Source organism: Meleagris gallopavo, chromosome 8 (genome assembly GCF_000146605.3).
Source record: "Meleagris gallopavo isolate NT-WF06-2002-E0010 breed Aviagen turkey brand Nicholas breeding stock chromosome 8, Turkey_5.1, whole genome shotgun sequence".
Classification (NCBI taxonomy): domain Eukaryota; kingdom Metazoa; phylum Chordata; class Aves; order Galliformes; family Phasianidae; genus Meleagris; species Meleagris gallopavo.
This window is the reverse complement of record NC_015018.2, coordinates 1,773,624-1,793,911: the sequence shown is the minus strand read 5'-3', so window position 1 is coordinate 1,793,911 and position 20,288 is coordinate 1,773,624. Positions and strand designations below refer to the sequence as shown.

The 20,288-nt window shown below is 41.9% G+C and overlaps 1 protein-coding gene across 2 annotated transcripts in view; it reads left to right on the top strand.

Moving 5' to 3' along the window:
* Positions 1-20,288, top strand: part of CSGALNACT2 (chondroitin sulfate N-acetylgalactosaminyltransferase 2) — a 30,202-nt gene continuing 9,914 nt past the window's right edge. The window contains exons 1-2 of one of the 2 annotated variants that reach the window (XM_010714126.2): positions 1-74; positions 14,679-15,904. In XM_010714126.2, the coding sequence (XP_010712428.1) occupies positions 15,250-15,904 (655 nt within the window). In that variant the 5' untranslated portion in view covers positions 1-74; positions 14,679-15,249. Of the gene's footprint in view, positions 75-4,198; positions 4,515-14,678; positions 15,905-20,288 lie in introns of those variants that run through there. The other variant, XM_019618015.2, reaches the window with a different exon arrangement.

Genomic DNA, 20,288 nt, shown 5'->3' with positions numbered 1-20,288 from the left:
GCCGGCAGCCGCTCCGCCCGTTCATTTCCTAGCGCACAGGAAGTGCGGTGGATGCGCGGCGGCGGGGCCCGCTGGTGAGTACGGCTGCCCCGCGCTTCGTTCCTCCTCGTGTCCGCGGCATCCTGCGGGTTGCTCTCTCCCGTCTCCGCCTTTCCGCCCTGCCGCCCGCTCGCTGCGGGGCTGCGGGCGATATCGGATCGCATCGTTGTTATCGGTGCTCTTCCTTATCTTTCTCGCGTTGGGGGCCTTAGAGACCTCATTGGGCTCTATCTTCGCTTTATCTCCGCGATCAAATCCGTGTCTCTTTCTCCTCGTGGCCGTGTGACTGCCCTGCCCGCTGCCTTACCCGTCCCCACGCGGTGCGAGGTGCCGTGTGAGCCTCCTGCCTTGCTGGGGCTCTTCTGCCGACCTGGTGCTGCATAATAGAAAACAACGTTGCACCGTCGTTACTGCCGTACTAATCCCGAAACCTGCCCGTTGATGGCAGGGATACAGAGCGGAAGGGAGAGGCAGCTTTCAAAGCGCACGGGGGGTTCAACTTCACGCCGCGGCTGTTGTGTGATGTGCGACGTGGGGATTTTCTTTTACGTTTATTTTGTGATGGCTGTCGTTTGTTTGCTTGGCTTGGTTCCTCGCTTCCCTGAGCTGCTGTGGTGCCCAGCCCTGGGCTGAGTGGAGAAGCTATGAGAGCACAACTGTCTCAGTGCACAGTGTGTGCCTCTAGCTGAGGTCACGCAGCAATATCATTTTTCTTTTGGTTCCCCTTAGGTTGTTAAATTCCAGGGCCCACCAGTTTCCTCCTTCCTGGAGTGCAGTAGCTTCACGTCGTTATTCAGTGCAGTGAAAGGAGACTTCAGGCCTTCCTTTACTTATTCGCTAGACAGGGGGTCCTTGGGTACTGTCAGAACGGCAGCTTGAAGCTGTTCCCAGCAGCTGTCAGTAGTGCCCTGTGGCGGGTGCTGGTGGCTGTGGGTCCCTCACAGCCCCAAGTGGGTACGGAGCTCCTCCTGTGTTGGTCTGCACCATGAGAGCTGTGCTGGGTGTTGCTCTGTCCTTACCCCCAACTCGCAGGGGAGCGCAGTGCTTTCTCGCTGTGGGACAGGCACAAACAGGAGTTGTTTGGCTTGCTTGTTGCTGGAGTTAACACAGAAACTTCTGTGTGTGATTAAGATCTGTGGAGCTTGAATAGTTCTTTCCCTCCTTCACCCCATGACTGTTTCAGTGTCCTTCTCAGGCATTATTTTTTTTAATATAAAAATGAGTAAACAGGAAACCCAAGCCCATCATTAAGACTGCTGCATCATGGTAGAAGTTGCATCAAGATGTTATTCCTGTACTTAAATTCCTTGCTTTTGAATTGCAGCCCTGGGCTGTGTTTCTTCCCAAGTGAGTGGGGAATGTCTGATGGCAAACAGTCAGACAGTGAGCTGCTCTGCTGCCAGGAAGCCCCCAGGTAGTTGGTGTGACATTTCTGTCCCTGCATCAGCGTGCTGCTTCCCAGACTGTTACAGCATCCAGGTGTCCTCTGTAAGCTGTGATGCCAAAATGGCATGAGGTTATTTTTTAAAAATACCCAAGCTTGGGTGAGGAAGGGGATGGAAATAAAATGCTTTTCTTTAATCACCGAATTGCACAATATTTTTCTTAACTCTCTGTCGTTATGAAGCAATCTTGGAGACTTGCGGCATTTTCTCACTAAATAGTGCTGAAGCAGGGCTGTGGAGGTGGGCTGGTGCTCAGGTTTGGGGTAAGAGCTTGGGTGCTGTTGGAACTGGTCGGTGCTTTGCTTTCAGTTAGCTTTTCTGTCCTCTGCTTTCCTGCAGGACTGTGGCCCTCTCTGTTGTTAATAAGCTTTCAAAGATCATGGCAGAGAGAAAATGTTTGGAGAGCACTGGGTTTTTGTTTGGTGCTGTAAATAAAATCATAACTAGCATAAATCATAAGTAACGAAGTGTTCACAAGGAATTGTAATGCTTATGTCGGGTAGTGGGGATATGCCATCACACCTGAAATATTCCTGCTGTTCAAAAGAATAATATGCAGAAGTGCACCTCTGTTTGCCAGAGCAGTTTCATTCTGTATGGTGACTTAAGAGTTCCTAGTGCTGTCATGAATGCTCTTGTTTGTTAGAAAAGTCTGCAAGTATAAACTGACTTAAATGTTCTGATTTTTTTTTTAGTAAACCTTAAAAAAAAAAAAGGAAAAGAAGAAAATAGAGGTAGGAACAATAACAGCAAATTGCAGTTCTCTTTGTTATGAGTGTCCGTAAGTGCAAAGGAGTTGGCACAGAATGCTGCGTGAGGCCTTATTAGGTGCATCTTTGCTGCTGTTTAAGTTTGTTTTATCTACTTTGCAAGTACCTTGCTAGTACTTAGTACCTTGCAAGATTACCTTGCAGTCTGCTGGTTTCTTGTATTAAATAAAAAATGCAGACAGATCAGGTAGCTTAATAGTTCTTGGGTATCTTAGCTCTTGTGTGTTCTGAACTAGTTGTGCCAAGAACAAGGTAGGAATAACTGGATGGCCAGTGGAGGCTGGAGGTAGCTCAAAAATCAAGTGCCTAAGGAGTGCTTAAGGGAAAATGTTAGCATGCTTGCTTGGTTCTGCCTCCCTGCTGTCTGCTCAGCATCTCAGGGCTGTGCTGTGGGTTTGTGTTGTGGCAAGGTGCTGGTGGTGACAAAGGGCAGCTCTGCTTCTATTCTCATTTCACCTCCTTCCTTTGCTGGTCATGTGGGTGGGTGATGAAGGGCTCATCTGATTCTCAGTCTCTTTCCCTTTCTTTCTCCTTCATGTTAAATAGTATTAGTTCACTGGTGAAGCAGCATCTGTGAGAAGATCCATTTCTTTTGTGGTGCTGGGCTTTCTGGTGGAGTTTCTGCTTGGGCAGCTCTCTAGAAAGCTCCTGGGGTCAGTATACATTTCAGTGCCTGCAGTGAAGGTGCCCACTAATTTCTGTGATACAGCAAGAAACAATTCACCTTACCAATTGGTTATTTCAGTAGATGGAGTGGGAAGGATTTCTGCATTTCTGAGTAAGAAAAGGTAGCATGCAGAGCTGGTGCAGTGTTTGGCTGCAGAGGTGTTTGGACTGAAGCTGGAGAGGGCTGGCAGGTGCTTGGAACTTGCCCCAAAAATTGATAATTATTTTCTTGCTCTTCTTCTGACTTAATGCAGGGAGCTGCTTTTAAATGAAATGGATATTCCAGTTGTAGAACAGAGGTGAAATGCTTTCAGGGCTAATGAATTGTCTGGAGATGGATCCTGCCGTGTGAGTAGTGGCGTCACAGACGGAGGCCTTTCACTGAGCTGGGCAACGTTTGGCATTGTACAAAGGTGAAATAGTGCAGTGCAGAACTGCCAGGAGCTTCAGGTAACCCTAGAAATGCTTTGCTTGCAGGTATGAATTGTTTCCAAGTTGAGTTGCTAAGCAGGTGTATTATATTTTATCCCTACATAGATACTGGCTTGTTGTGTTTAGCTTTGGTGGCAGATGAACATCAGCCCTAAATTGATGTTAATGTGGCTACATTATTAATGTTTTTTTTTTTAAGTAAGACAATAGATCAGCACTTCTGTAAACTAACAGAGTTGTAGGGCTCCTTCAAAGGGGTGTATAGGAGCTGTGTTATCTTGTCTCTAAGTTAGGGTTTGGGAATAAGAGTGACTGCCCCAGGTCACCTTGCAAGGAGAAGGGATCCCAGTAATTAATCAGGTGCCAGCGTAGGGGCAGGGCTGTTTACAGCTTGCTGGTGTCTATCTGCAGGAATCTGTGTGAGCCTAAGTTGAGGCTGAGGTGCTGCTGGGCAGAGATGCTGTAAGCAATAGGGTAGGTGTTTGGAGCCTTGTTTGGGGGTGTGCTGTCTTCGTTAATATCTGAGAGCTAGCTGTAGCAAGGCAAGGTTTTCTGCTCCTCCGTGTTGAAGTCTCTGGAGTTTGCATGTGCACGTTCACCAGAGAAACAGAAGGAATAGGTGAGGGCAGTTCTGCTGGGCTGGGGTTTCCCTGCTGCAGCCATGAGGCAGTGGGGCACTGGGTTGCTGGAGTTGCATCAAAGCTGAGTGATTGAGGTAAGCCAAGATCTGCTTTGGGGCATGCTCTGAGAACACAGAATGCAAATTGTGAGCATTGTTAGGGTCTCTGGAGTTACGTAGAGGGATAATTCCATCACTTCTGTGAGGTAATTGCTGTCCCAGAGGAGTGGCTGGGTGGCAGCTCTCAGATGAGTTGTGGTAGCACTTCTGTCCCAGAGAGGTTTCCCCAGCAGGCTAGTACATGTCACAGCAGTGGGCTCCTATCTGTGGATGCTGAGTGGTAGCAGCTCAGCACTCCTGCCCTGTGATCCGAGAGCTTCCCATACACAGAAGGCTTCTGGAGAGCAGGTTTGTGGTTCACAGAGCAGAAGGATGTGCTGGGGACAGAGCCCATGCTTTGCCAGGCCTACTGCCTCCTTGCCGTGGGGCTGAGCATCTGAAGCACCGTTCTGCTGGCTGCTCTAATGAGCCCTGTTTCCTGAGGTAATTTTTTTTTAGCTTAGGCATAATCCCTTTTAACCTTTCGGATACCATTCCTGAATTGTGCAAGTAGCTGAGCCTTTGTTGTACCTTGCTAGGTGAAAAAGAAGAAAGGGGTAAGGGTTTAAGGTGTTGTCTGAACGGACCAGAGGAGGAATGAGGTGTTAAAATAGTGTAATGGTTATTGCCAGTAGTACCGCGTGTCAGATTGCACTTTGAATAAACACTTTGTGATAAGTGTCTGTAGTTACAAGTTATCTTTCCCTGCTGGGAAGCAAAAACAATTGCACAGTCTCTGCTGGGGGAAGGAAGGGAGAAGCTGGGGGTGCTGACCAACTCCTGTGCCTGTGCCCCATGCAGTACTCAGCTCTGCCTGAAGAGGAGGATAGGTGGCCCATGTGTCCCAAAGGCTGTCTTCAGGGACGTGGAAAAACAAAGAAGTGATGGAGCCAGGGTAATGTCAAGTGTGAGAGAGGCTTCTGGGTTGTTTTTTTTTGTATTGATGTCTTTTTCCAGTGCAAGTCATTTTGGAGAGAATATCAAGATAAATAGCACTGACAGGCTGCTAGCTTTTCTCCTCCAGCTCTTCTAAGAGCAACTTTCTCCTCAGTTACTATGTCAAAATGAAATATGATAGATGATATAAGTGCATCTGGCTGCGCTTCTGGAATGCACCAGATGTTTCTCAATCATTTGGCTTCCAGCTTTCATTTCTGGTGACATATTCCTGCCTGAGTTATGATGGAAATGGAGCCTCAGCTACCACTTAGCTCTTCTCTGAGTACTTGAAGGTCCTGTTCCTTCTCCTGTCCTACTTCTGTGGGCTGAGGAGTAGCCAAGTTATCCCAGTTTTGACACTACAGATGAACTCAATTTAGCTGCATTAAAAAAACAACAACAACCAGGAATGGAACTAAACTGTAGAATGAATTTATTTCCTTTCAGAATTCCAGTATCAAATTGTATTTTTAGAAGGCTTTAGTTGTTTTAAAGGTCACCGTTCTCCAGTGAAACTGTTACAATGAAGTTTAAATCAGTGCCTTTATGTTTCTGCTTCTAAGGCTGATAATAATTAGAAGTGTTTTTAAGTGATATGTAGGTGCACATGAGAGTTCAACTTCTCACTGTCTTTACTTGTGCTGCTACAGTTGCATTGTAACTTGGATTTGTACCTCTGTGAGAACATCAAATGTATCTATGGTGGAAGAACTGTTGAAGAGGGAAAAAAGTCCATCTTGTCCCTAGGATTGAGTCTACCATTTCATAGCATAGCATAGAATGGCCTGGGTTGCAAAGGACCACAATGACCATTAGTTTCAAACCACTGCTGTGTGCAGGTTGCCATCCAGCAGCCTAGGCTGCCCAGAGCCACATCCAGCCTGGCCTTGAATGCTTCCAGGGATGGGGCATCCACAGCCTCCTTGGGCAACCTTTTCTGGTGTGTGTTTCTTAAATGCTTGCTAATTAACTGTGCAGCTGTCAGGCAGAAAACCCTGGCTGAGGATTTTCCTTTCCTGTTTTGTTTGGCAGAGTCAAAAAGAAAACTGTATGATAACTACATGTTTTATCTTTCAGAGGCTCATAGATCGCTCTCTTTACCTCCCATGGTGAGGGCTATTCCTATGGTTCTGTGTATGAACTCATTGGATAACTCTCCTTTACAAATAGCAAAGGTGGTTACATAAATTGGAATATATTCAGTGTCTAGATTTCCTTACGCTGAGATCTTGATAAATAAGAAGTGAGACAACAGAAGAGAACTTAATATGGTGAGCATAGTTAGATGGGTACACTTGGGTAAAATTGTTTCCAGAAAACACACCATTTTTGACTGTTTATTTCCTGCTACATTCCCACAACCAATTCCAGTCATTCTGTGGTTTTCTTTTTTTTTTAATACGTAGAAAACTGCATCAGTGAAAATGTAGTTATGCTGTGCAAATACTATGTAATCAAGCGTAGTTAACTTCTGGGGTTCTATAGCATTTGCTGCAGTGTACTTGTATGGGGAAATGTTTAACTGGGGCCTTTTGAGATGTTGAGATTTTTAAGTGTGTTTTTCTGTTCCATGTAAGGTTATTCATATAATGGCTTTTTTTATTCATGTGTAATTGCTTTTTTTCCACCTAAAATAGGCTATTTTCCTGCACCAAAAAAAAAAAAATTCTTTTACAGTGTTATCTTATTTTAAAGACTGCTGAATATTGAGAGTTCCATTTTTACTTGTAGCAGCCGTTGCTTTATCGTACTGAAAGGAGCGTGGAGGGTTCAGTGTGTGCACTCTAACAGAGACAACTGTGCTGTTTTGTAGGCAAGCTGAAGTTACTATAAAAACTTAGTCTTGCTTGATCGATACTCCCTGGTAATGCAGCTGGCCCTTCATTCTTGATTTGTTGTGCAGTGTTGCACGCACTCATATGAAGTATTGGCTTTGAAGAGTGGCTGGTAGAGTAATGGCTCTGTGTGATCTCATTAAGGCTAAAGATGGCAGGAATGCTTTGCTGATGCTTGTGTGAAGATAGCAACTCGTACTTCTGTTTCTGTTTCTAGGCTAAACCCTAACTCTGTGTAAGGTGGGCAGAATAGGTGTAGTTGCATAGCACTGTTTTCTTAAATTCCTTTGCAATAGGAGGAAGACGACTTGCTTCTCTATTTTGGAGGGTTTTTTTTTTGTCTTTTCATTTAAAAAGGGAAATAGTACCCAATAGTACCCATAGTAACACACAAGCACGCAAATTAAATAGTACTAACTTAAGAAAAAGCTGTGTAAAATAGGGAACTTATTTGTTATGGAAGCTGAACTAGTGGTTGCTTCAGGATACCTGTTGGGTAATCTAAAACCTAAACAAACCCCTTCAGCTAGACTTATGCAGGGTACTTTAGATCAGTGGTTTCTTGCCAAGAATATGCCTGTCTCTGTTGAAAACAGTTAAGCAACTGAGGTGATTTTATTTCTGGACACTTTCAAGCATGAGGATGATGAACAACTCTGTTAAGGTATAGCTTTTTGGGTGTCTAGATTTCATTTCCATTCAGAAGTTTCTAGTTGCTCCAGCTTCCACTGAAGCAAACAGTAGGGTCCTGTTCATATGTCCATTGCTTAATTTGAGTTGAGAATAAAAGTAAATAACATGAATGACTTTGTTCTTTAATTTTAATTATGTAGTGTACTCAAGTTTGTGTAGGAACAGTAGATACCAGGACAAAGAATAATTTGCTTCCTTTTCAAACTAAGCTATTGCTGGTATGCTTGAGCGCTTGTTAATTCATCAAAGGTTTTTCATAATGTATGCTGTGGCTTCTGTGTGGGTGTTGGGTTTCTTCCACCTCTTGAATTAAAAATGAAGCAAAATCCTCTTCGGTGATCAGTGTGCAGTTGTCATCCCTCCCCTGCCCAGGTGGGAGGCTGGCTGTGTCAGTGCTTGCCAGTGGGAGCTGCCAACAAAGAAATGCAGGGGAGACTGAAAACACATGTGAGTGAATAGGAGTGATGCAAAGCATTATCTCATGTTGTTAGCTGAGCTGCCCAGTGAGTCTTGCTATTGCAACACAAAGGTGATGCATGTTATGGCTAGGAGTCTGTGGTGTGGCTGTTGGGCTGCATGCAGCCACTTGACGTGTTGATCAGCCAAGTGGAGCTGAGAAGTTGATAAGAATTAAGGATCATAAAATCCTAGAATGGCCTGGGTTGAAAAGGACCACAATGGCCATCTGGTTCCAATCCCCTGCTATGTTCAGGGTCGCCAACCAGCAGACCAGGCTGCCCAGAGCCACATCCAGCCTGGCCTTGAATGCCTTCAGGCATCCACAACCTCCTTGGGCAACCTGTTCCAGTGCCTCACCACCCTCTGTGTGGAAAAATTTCCTCCTAATATCTAACCTAAACCTCCCCTGGTGCAATATAAAACCATTCCCCTTGTCCTATCACTATCCACCCTCATAAACAGCCGTTCCCCCTCCTGCTTATATGCTCCCTTCAAGTACTGGAAGGTCGCAATGAGGGCTTCCCGGAGCCTTCTCTTCTGCAAACTAAGCAAGCCCAGTTCCCTCAATCATTCTTCATAGGAGAGGTGCTTGAGTTAAATTGCAGATACAAACCAGAAGTCCAGCGTCTGGAAAAATACCTTTCTGTGGGAACTGTTGTGTTCTGTTTCAAGAGTGCTGTTGTGTGCTCTTACAAGTTGTCTCCTATGCGGTATGATCCATGTGAGCATGCTATGCTAAGGTGACTTCCAGTGGGAATGCTGGGATGATTAACTAAGAGACAAATAGGCAACTTGGATAATTCTAAGAGCTTACAGAGGAAAAAAGTTTTTGAATACCTATCAGCTAATGTGAGCAGCAAAGCTTGAGGTCTAGGGTTGTAATACTGTATTGGGCACTCAAACTAAAAAAAATAAAAATTAAAAAAAATAACAAAATAAGCTTCTGCCCAGTGGAAGAGGCTGTGATATAAATGGGCGTAGTTGTGATGCGCCCTGCTTTCGAATTCTTGAGTATTTGGCATAAGGATGTGAAGTAGTTGTGGTTTTTCACTTTCCTGCTGGCTTGCTTGATTGTAGATCTTCCTGTAAGTTATGTCCAGCTTTTCCTGTCCAGCAGAGTGAATGAGTGTGTGTGCAGGCAGTCTGGAGCTGCAGCTGAAAGCAGATCTGTCCCAGCTGGGATAATAACATGTTGGTTACGGTTAGCCCAGTGTGAGGGTGAGAACCAGATTAAAGATTAGTTCTCACTTTTCTCAGAATGCTGTGCCCCGTAACTCCTCTTGGGTGATTTCTTTGCTTTTCCCTTTCTACTAACATTTCCAACAGCAGGAAAAAAATGACTTCGATACTTGTTTGCTTAGAACTGTGCAACACAGCCTTGTAACAGCTTCATTTGACTGTCCTGTGGCTGTAGCTCTGTGGGCTGCTGTAGAAACAGAACGCACTTCTGCATACTGAAGGTTTGGTTTGAGGTTTTTGATTCTAGGATTTTATGCAAAGAATCGCTGACAACCGTGATGATGAACTTTTTGCATTGGTTTTAACAAGTGAGAAAATAACTGCTGGTGTAAGCATTCCCAAGCAGCACCGGGAGGCTTTCACTGAGAACAGAATAAAAGGAAATATTCAAGGGATGGTGTTGGATCTCAAGTGTTCATTATACATCTTGCCAAGGAAGGAAGTGTGTGTGTGTGTGTATGGAGGGATTTAAGATGGCTAATGTCTGTGGCACTGTGGGTGAAATTACAAATTAATTAAAAAAAAAAAAAATCAGATAGAATTTCATAGTTAGTTAAATTATGACCATCTATGGCATGTTGAATGGAAGGGGCATGTGTGAAGCAGAACATGGTAAAATGAGGAATGTCTGTGCAGACCAGCATGGAGTTAAAGCAGTGAGCTATTTCATTACACTCTCAGCATGAATGTTTCCCATCTTTAGAAAGAAGGGGAAATCTGCATCCTCTACATTGAGGTGCCCAAACCAAGCACTAATATAATAAAAATGAATTTGAAAGCATTTTCTTTTACCATGCTGATCTATTCCCTTGTGCGTGGAGAAACGGCAAGCTCTTTGGTAAGGAACAAACATTTCCATAGTTGAATATACATAAGGCCTGAGAAATGCAGGAAGAATAACAACCAGTTGATTCTGGAGAAGTAGCAAATCTTTGTCAGCATTGTATAAGCCTCAGAGGTCTCACTGCAAATATTTTTGTTTTGAAAAAATTGAAATGAAGCAAAATATCAGCATCTGCAATTAAAATTGGATCTTCAAACAATGGAATACTGATCATGGGAACTATTGCATGAGTACTTTTTCACAGAATCACAGAATGGCCTGGGTTGGAAGGGACCTCCAGGATCATCAATCTCCAACCCTCCTGCCAGGAAACCCTATTCTTGTTTATGAATTTTAGGCTGAACCCCATTACACTGAATTAACTTTTCTGGTTGATACTGAACATGTCGCTTGCATTTCCTCATTTATAGGCTTGTTTCACAGCTTGCTTTCTCTTGTAATAATCTTCTGCAGTTTGGGAGTAATTTACATGATTCTTAAGATTGTGTTGTGCCAGGCCTAACACGTTAGCAAATTTAGGTTGTAAATATGTTGGGAACATTTTGCTCTAATCGACTCGCTCAATTCTCTTGATGCCCAGAAGAGACAGAGGAGAAGCTTCTGGCTTAATTTATTTGAATAAAGGGAGAGTGCACTGGGAGATCCCCCTGTGGGGTGTCTCAAAATATCAGAATCTGCAGGTTCCTGTTCATCCTAACTACCTGATAACTCGGTCCTTTCCTGCTTTCCTCATTGACTGCAGTACTCTGAGGTTACAGACTTCCTTGTCGGCCTAATCATTGAATCATAAAATAGTTCAGGTTGGAAAAGACCTTCAAGATAATTAAGTCCAACCTCACCCTCACCATACTACCCAACTCTAAAACCCTTTGATAAATCATGTCCCTGAGCACCACATCCATGCCATTTGAAACACATCCAGGGATGGTGCCTCAACAACCACTCTGGGGAGCCTATTGCAGTGCTTAACAACTCTTTCTGTAAAGAAGTTTTATGTTGTTCTCCCCTTCGTTAGGCCTGCATTAAGTCCAATGCTTTTAAGTTTAAGTTGTCTGTTGACCTTAGTAACTAAAACCTTATTTGGTGAGAGTGTACAGATGGAGTGAGAAGGAATTTGCAAGCTTCTGCACAACAACTTATGAACAAGGGCATCTCATGTGCAAGTTTGTGTAAATGATTATGTTAGCAAGGGCATCTCCTTGGCAGGCCTCTGATTAAATGGTTTTATTTTCTAGGGCATCTTCAAGCTGCTTTTATCTCCAAATATGTGGAAAAGAGGGGATAGAGAAAGATGCTGCCTTATGCTATTGTTAAATTGTTACTGGAACTCTTAGGTTGTGGGAGCCTTTTCAACAGGCAGCACACTAAAAGGTAATAAATCCAAGCCCTTCTAGGCACAAATCTGACTCATTTGCTTCTCTCTGCGGAAGTGACACTGAAAAAATACAAACATGTCTAGATGGGTTCAGTCCCCACTGTAACAAACTAACTTCCATCTTCAGATGCCATTTAAAATCTCAATATTGAACGTAACCAGTTGCATAAACACTCCTTGCATTCACAGGACAAAGGGAAGTGGTAGTGGGGAAAAATGCCTGTCGTTTACAGCGTTACTCTAAAATTGTCAGTGTCAAGGTCTATCTCTGTGCAAAAGGCTGTCTTAATAAGATTGTCACTGGTTTGCTGGAAAAGGGTTTCAACTAATGAAGTATAATTAGAGTCTAGAAGGAAAAGCATCAGTGAGGTCTCTGCAGTCCAACATATGTACTTTCTGTCCTGGCAGAAAGGGATTTCTTGTTTCTCTGCTCTAAGTACCCCTGGAGGCACTGCTCCCTAAAACACATCTCTAGTCCCAGTAGACAAGGCTCAAAAATCTGCAATTCCTTGTAATCTTCTGTTACTGCATTGATGATGCAATGGAAATGGCTAGTCTCTGTTGGCATGCTGACTTCTCGTAGTCCTCCATAATGATGTACATTTGGCCACAATGAAGAAACTAATTAAGAACAGAGTTGTTTTTCTGTGACTCTTTGCTGTTGTCTGATGGAGTCTTTATCTCCCGGTGCACTTTGTCCTCCTGACACCACATCAGGCAATCTGTTTTCACCTCTTTCTAGAAAAGAATAAGACCTAAAGAAAGCTAATGACTCACCAGGGTTGAACACAAGGCAATTTACTGATATATCAGAGAATTGAATGAAGGCCTCATGCTAATGCCCTGGCTTCAGGACTTAAGTATTGCTTAATAACAGCCCATGGAATAGGAGGCTTCATGACTTAAGTGACTCTAAACTGGAGGTTGTGAGGAACCAAATCCGGCAGTGGTTTGCAGCTGCCTGCACTGCCTATCACTAAGCTGTACAGTGGCAGCCTGAATGAGTTAATGCTGTGTCTTCACTAAAAATATTAGTCCCTGGTTTCTGCTCTCTGCTTTCATTTTTCTTAAACAATGCTGTAAAAATGTGCACAGGTGCAAAATGCTCTTTCTGTTCTGGCTGTAGCGCTTAGCCTTGTTTCCTGTCATGTTCCCAGTGCCAAAAGCATCTCTTAATAATTTGAAAGGCTGATTGCTGTGGTGATAAAATAGCTGTGTTTGTGTATGCAGTGGTGCTAGAAGTGCTGTTCTTGACAGCAGTATTAAGGCTACACAGTAAAAATAGCTGAAACTGCATCTGTTCATGTTTTACTCAAACCAGACAGTTTGACCACTTCTTCCATAGACCTTGACTGATCTAGGATGTCTCAGCTATGTGTGGTATGGCCTTGCTGCAGTCTAGCACTTATGTGGATATCAAGAATTATGTGATTCTTCATATTAGTAATTGTGGCTTCACCTCTTGCTTTCTAACAGAACCAGAATGCAGGAGGAAGTGTGTAATAACATCATGCAGGCAGTTCTGTATTAAGGAATGTTTGGGGTGTTACTGCATCACTTCTGTTAAATAGTTTTAGCCTGTAGGCTTTTCTCTTTTCTGCTTTGACTCACCACATCTGGACCATGTTTTCAGTTTGAAGACACATCTGGTGCTGTAACATGCTTTCAGTAGGGAATGACTAACTTCTGTGTTACTTAGACTTCAGATGTCTTCTAGAGTTCACATGGCATGCCTATTATTTGTGACCACTAGCTTCACATGAGTACAGAAAGATTCAGTTTCATATAACTATTGCTTTTAAGCTGCTGTGTGCAAAATCTCTAGTAAACAATCTAATTTATACTTAAACTGGGTCATAGGCAGGGATTCTTGCACTAGCAGTGTTGTAATGGTTTCAAGCAGTCCTGTAGGCTTCATCTGAATGGCTGTAAGTGTGAAGTTCCTGCAAGATTTTGTGTATGATATGCTTGGAAATGCGAGGAAGGTAACCACCAGTTTTGGTGATATCAATCATATATTGAATCTCTAGGGCTTTGCTTGCAAATGCTGCTTAATATCCTGATGCGCAGTACCTGGTGCTCACTGAGGTGTTATCCAGGTGCTGGAAGCTGGCTGAGAAGGGAGGAATATTGCAAGGACACGTCAGAAATGCTGCAGGGATATAATCTGTAGTATAATAAACAAATGAAGCGCGTTGTGGCAACAGCTTTATTTTTATGTTCAAGATTGGTAGAAAGACAGATTCGGTGATTGGTGGCACTGACAGATAGCAATCTGCTCAATTCATGTCTAAAGAATATTGTCGTGTGCAATTCTTATTTCATCGGCATACTGAAATTACACTGAAGCTCCAGTTAGACAACACAGTCAGAATGCATGCAGGGCAAATAAATGGCTTGGATAAGTTGTAATCAGCTTTGCCTACTTTTTAGCACCAAGCCTTAGGAAGTAGTATCACATAGATTGGGCTTCATTTCTGCTGTATCCTTCTGTTGTCTTGCCTGTTTATGCTTCCACTGAAGTAGGTCCACGAACTGTTTTGTTCACTGTCGTTTTTGGTATTCTCCTTTTGTGTGACTGACCTTTTTATGGGTCTTTCCTTGCTCTGCTCTAAGGGGGATTGCAGATTCCAACTGTCAGCACCTCTTTGCTCTGTTTAAACTGAATGGTTAAAATGGTAGAAATGGCAGTGAACTAAGTGTCTGAATCTCCCTTTCTTCACTTAGGAATCTACACTTGTTTTTTCAATTCTGTTCAATTTGCCTTAATCTGGAATGATGGTTTTGTGAACTTTGGTATTTAAGTCCTCAATACTTTATTCATGAGCGAATAATTACTCCCTAAAAGATATTTACTGAAGTAAAAGCGAATGGAAATACAAATTGCTGCTGCTGCTTCAAAATAGCTCTTGGGTTTTTTAGATGAGTAGGAAGGGCATGTTTTCTCTTGTTTTTTTCCTTCCCACAGGAAGAAAAAAAAAAAGGAGTGGAGGAGTGATAACTGAATGAGAATACTGTTGTAGCTAGCACATTTTCTGGGAGTGATATGAACACTATGTCAAAGGGAATAACTGGGTGATGCAATGGAAAGAAATTGTTTTGGCTCACCTGTTTTCCTGCCTCTTCCTGCTGCGATGCCTTGCATCAGTGTGTTATAATTTTGTTGATGTGTATTTGAAATGACAATGAATGCTTTGTTGTTCTAATAGGCATCTTTCTTTCAGTTTTAGGTTCTGTCTTCATTTTGCTGACTCAAACTGCAGATTCCAAGGAGAGGAAAGAAGAATAAAATACTAACGTGCCAAAGGAAAATGTCAGACTAGCCAATGGCAGTTACCATTACTGACCTGTAGACTTCTTTCACAGTGGAAAATGAAATGCTGTAGATTCCAAGCTTATGAAATGTCTTATGCAGACTTTCCTCACTGAATTTCAAGTAGGCTAAAAACTAACCGCTTCTGTTAGGAAATGGAAGTATGATTGCTGGCTGCCGTCTTCCTTCTTGTTCCCTTTTAGCAGTTTTTGTCTGGGATAAGAAATCCTAACCTAGTTGTATGGGTTCAGCCAAATGTACCATTGATGGTCACGGATGATGTGGGAACCTCTGATTTATGCTCTGCTATGACACCTGATTAGGGAAAAAATGGAAAATGGGTCATGTGCTACATCATCAGACCTTGTAGTAGCACTTAAGGTCATAATTTCTTCCAGTTCCTAAGAATTGAACTCTGGGGTGATGTTCCCCAGAAGGCATGAGCAGTTAAGTTGTCTTTTTTGTTTGGGGACGGAGATAAGATGAGAATGCCCAGAAGAGGCTTAGTAATTCAAGCCAGGACTCGTTGGCTGTTACTGGGCATTGCTTTTCTATTCAGTTTAGTCTTGCTCATGTATTTGCTTGAGTGTGCCCCACAGACAGATAGTAATGGGTCTTTACCTGGCGTTATGGGTGAAAACATGGGTAAAGAGTACTATCAGGCTCTCTTGCAGGAACAAGAAGAGCATTATCAAAACAGAGCTACTAGTCTGAAACGTCAGATTGCCCAGTTAAAGCAAGAGCTTCAGGAAATGAGCGATAAATTGAAAACTCTGCAGGATAAAAAGAACCCCAAGGTCAATGGTGTGAACTACCAGGGCACCAAAGAACAAGCATCGAATGATCTCCTAGAGTTCCTTCATTCCCAGATCGACAAAGCTGAAGTGAGTGTGGGGGCGAAGCTGCCTAGTGAATACGGCGTTGTTCCTTTTGAAAGCTTTACGTCCATGAAAGTGTTCCAGCTGGAGATGGGGCTCACTCGGCATCCGGAAGAGAAACCTGTTAGGAAGGATAAACGAGATGAATTGGTGGAAGTTATTGAGGCTGGCCTGGAAGTTATCAATAATCCAGATGAAGAAGATGATGATGATGGAGTAGGAGAGAGGCAGCTGTATAGCGAAAATGATTTTGTGGAAGGTATGTCTATTAGGTGCTTTCCAGCCTGTTTATTATATGTCACCACAGGCATTTAATGTTTAGGTTTTTTTTTAGGGTTTTTTACTTATTCAGTTATAGTCTTTAACAGTAATTAAACAGTAAGAACCTGTATTTCCTACAGAGAGTACTACTGCTTCATTATGTTGTGTTCTGAATAGGAAGCAAGTTATCTATTTCCAAATGGGTTCCACAGGAAGTGTATAGGAAAGCTTTAACTGCTTAAAATATTGAGGCATTCGTAACTGATTTAAGCATCTTTGTTGCAGCTGCTAATTGTTTTGAAGTAATTGAAAGGTTGCAGTGAGAGGGAAAAACTGACTCCTTTTCCAGCATAGTTGAGCTGCTTGGCTGTGAAGGTGCAGGGCATTTTCTTCACTCATCTTTACACCACCTTCAGTTAATAGTCAAGCTTCTGACTCATAGAGTCGGCATGCTCATAATGAGGAGAGTTGTTAGTAGACTGATATGTTTTGGTCATGTCACCTGAAGAGCCTCTTCGCTGTTTACCACTTATGAGGTCTGCTAAGATGTGCAACCTTGAGCTAGGCTTACTGGGGAGAAGCATGCAGGTAGGTTAAATGGAAACGGGACTGTTAATGTGAGTATTTCAGTTTACTTGTTCTCTCATCTCTTCTTTCAGCACCTGTACATTTAATTACAGAGCATATTATAGTTAGAAATACAACCATTATACTTTCAACACTTACTGGCATGCTAAAAAATGCATTACCTAAAATTCCTGTAAAGCTTGGCTTTCAAGGTACAATGTAATGCTGGTGAAGATTATTATCAGTAACGGCCCTAGTACTTGCATTTTTGTATTTACCATACTAAACACAGTTCATGCTTCCATAAAAGAATGAAGTTTGAACTGTGCTATAAACAAGAGGATTTCAAACGGATTTTGGTTCTCAGCAGTACTGATTCTGTACTAGTAAGCACACATGTTGGAAAAGGGTCCAGTTGGCCTTGAATTAATCAGTTGTTTCAATCAAAGATGATGTAATTGCTCTGCAGCTCAAAAAGTTGAAAAAAAAAAAAAAAAAGTTGAAAGTTTTAATGCAAGACTCATCTTTCAGGAAGGTGAGCCTGGATATAGGATCCAGTTCATTGTGTCAGTATAATATAGCCAGTGCACCATTAGGCCCCTATTAGGGTTTTCACTTAAAACTGTATATTATCTGGAGATTGTCATTCTTGCCATGTCTTACTGTTTTGTTTCTAAGTGTACAACTGCCTTTTTTCTTTGTTTCATGTATTGCTTATGTTCTAGAGGATTTTTTTATCTATACTGAAGTAGATATACTATCACGAGTGAATATTAACTTCCGTGGCTGCAGATGCTCATGGAAGAAGGTCCTAGGACCTTAGAATTGTACTTCATACCTTTACTTCTGTTTGCACCAGTGTATTTTAGAGTTGTTTTTGGAAATTAAACCCATTTCTTTTTGTTCTAAAGGCAGTTTTTTTCAAGCATAGGTTACTGCATATGTTTTTGACAGTTCCTGTACTAAAATGATGTATTTTTGTGCTATAGTTTATGCACATGTGTTAGCAGCTTGCTACAGTGATGTACATTACCATCTTGTCCTTCAGGTAGAAGCTGTGGGATGTGTGGGTGTTGTTTGTGTATGTGGGGGAAAAAAAAACTGGCTAATTTAGATACTGGGCAAGCAAAAGAAACAAAAAAAGCTCATTAAATGTTTTCTGTTGCTGTTTCAAGACTTCAAGTTAAGAAACAGACCCAGCTGTTAGTGGGTCCCTCAGATCTCTCACACTGTAGCTCTCTGACTGGGGCTCTTGTGTACTAGCTCACTTGTCAGTGTCTTGATACAAGTCCAGGTAGAAAGTTGATGCCTTCCATTTTGGAAAACTCTGCTCCCTTAAGCTATAATAAACCTTTTAGTTCAAATTTCATTGCTGATTCTGTGTCTACTGAAATAGACATCTTCGTTCCTGTAAATATCCAAAGAGCACTATTTACTGAATTAGGATTGTTCATTTAGAGAAACAGTTTGCTTGTGCTGGCTTTAATTTAAGCACATGGTTCATCATTTATATTGTCTTTTTTCCAGTTGCTCACTGTGTTTTTAAAGAAGGGATTTAGGACTAAGACTAGTTTTAGGCAATTTGGAACAGGAGGCTAAAAGTGTGGATTTTACTTACTGTTCTGGGGCAGAAGAGAAAACATGATAGTGTAGTAGTTAATTCCTAGCCATCACATTTTAATATAGATACGGATTTACTTTTTTCTTGTATATTGTAAATTACAGAAGTTTTTCTCAAAACTAACACGCGTATCAGGAGAAACAAATTCATGCTGGATGTGGCTCTGAGCAGCCTGGTCTGGTGGTTGACAGCCCTGCATGTGGGAGGGGGGTTGAAATGGGATGAGCATTGTGGTCCTTTTCAACCCAGGCCATTCTAGGATTCTATGAGTTTACCCACAAAATTCTGCTCCAAGCATAAGCTAAGCTAGAACAGGTGTGTTTCTCCTAGCAAATGGAAATTTCCACCTCAACAATCTTAGGTTGCGTAGGTAAGAATTTGATTCTGGGAGTTATTTCAGCTTCTTTCCTGGACGTGTCCACTACTGGAACTTGAGCTGTATAACCTCTTCTGGGATGCACTTTGAGGTATAGTACTTAATCCTTACAAAATTTGGTGGCTGTGTAAACATGTCTATAAACATGTCTAGGATGCTCATCTTGTAATAGATAATCTTGTCTGACAGCATATCATCATTGGCACTATGTACATAGCTGTTTTTCTTCACTTGCTTACTCTTCGAGGCGCACTCAGTGGAGTATCACTGTCTTTCCAGATTTTTTTCTTATTCTATTTCAGGATTCACTTACATTGCAATTGCATTTTACAGCATAGATGGTAACTTCCTGTTGCTGTATTTTCTTGTCTGTATTAGGCCAAGTTACTACAACCATACTGACTGTTGGCAGACTCAGAATAATAATGTGAACTTTAAAATAAATAATAATAATAATAATAATAAAAAAAAAGAATGAATGCATTGCAACTTTAAAGGTAACTCCTGAAAGCTACAAAATTACTTCTGCATGAAACTCAGCTGACTTCTTTTGAAAAGTAAAATAGCCAATTTCTTAAATCTGTCCAGCTTTATTTTTTGTTTTTACCCTTTTTGCTGTGGTAGAAATCTCATATTAGCTGAAAAAGATCTGGCCTAGAAGCACGTGATTCCCTTTGTGTGATAAACACTCCTGGAGGGGCTTTAGTTTACATTTCACATATTGTATTTTCACAAATGAAAGTGTGCAGCTACAAACAGTGAATGTAATTGCTGATTTGGGATTTCTAGGATAGTAGTTGGTTATAATTAGGAAACTCGATCTATGTATAATAATACTGAGGAGATGAGTAAGAGAGGAAGAACATAGTATCAGTTATCCATGCAGTTTCTTCAGAAGTTTGTGGTATTTAAATCTTGAGTAGTGACAAGAAACTCTGCGAGCCTTCATGAACATCTGGCCTTCTACCGCCCTTTCTAATGCGCTCTGCATTAACCAGCTTAGTTTGTATGGAATGCTTTAGGTTGAGAGATGTTTTATTCAACAGCCATTCAAAAATAGTTTTTGGAAAATAGAGGCTTTGCCTTATGCACAGGTTAATTAGCACTTTGCTGGTGTCTAATAATGACCTTGCTACTGAGTGACTACCAGAATCTGAGTGCTGATTGGACTTGCTTCTGTTTTGCCAGCTGGAACAGGGCCAAGTCCAGAAGCTATTTAGGTCTGAAACTTGAGGGAGTATTCCCCATCGGAGTTGAAGCTCTTTGGACATCCTTGCCATCCAGAACTGTTTGTCGTCCAAATGACCCCTTTAGTATATTCTAACACTGGAAGTTGGCTGGTGTCCTGAGAGCTTTGCCAAATAATTGTAACATTAAAAAAGTACTTATTAAATTCCATGTACCAAACATTTATTTAGTCACTTTCTTGTTAACTGGAAAAAAAAAAAGTATTCAAAGCAATGGATGAAAAGCTTTTGGCTTTGATAGCACTTGAATTCCCAGTATCCTTAAGATCCAGTTTGTTTGGTGAGAAACGGCACTCCACAAAGTGAGTAAATCTTCTTGGAACAGGAGTAATAACTGTTAAATTATTTCTGCTGCTTTTTAATTCTCTCCCTTTAGAGTTCTATCTTGGATGGCAGCCAGAATATGCTAGTTGGAAGGTGAGATAGTTTTTATTACGTGAGTGAGTCCTGGGTGTTACACTGAACGTAGTAAGCAGTAGAACAGATGTTGGTTCTTTTTGTCTGTTCTCAATTTTGCTTTCTGTGCATGGAAGCTTTAAACTCATAAAAGTATTCAAATTAGTAGATTACC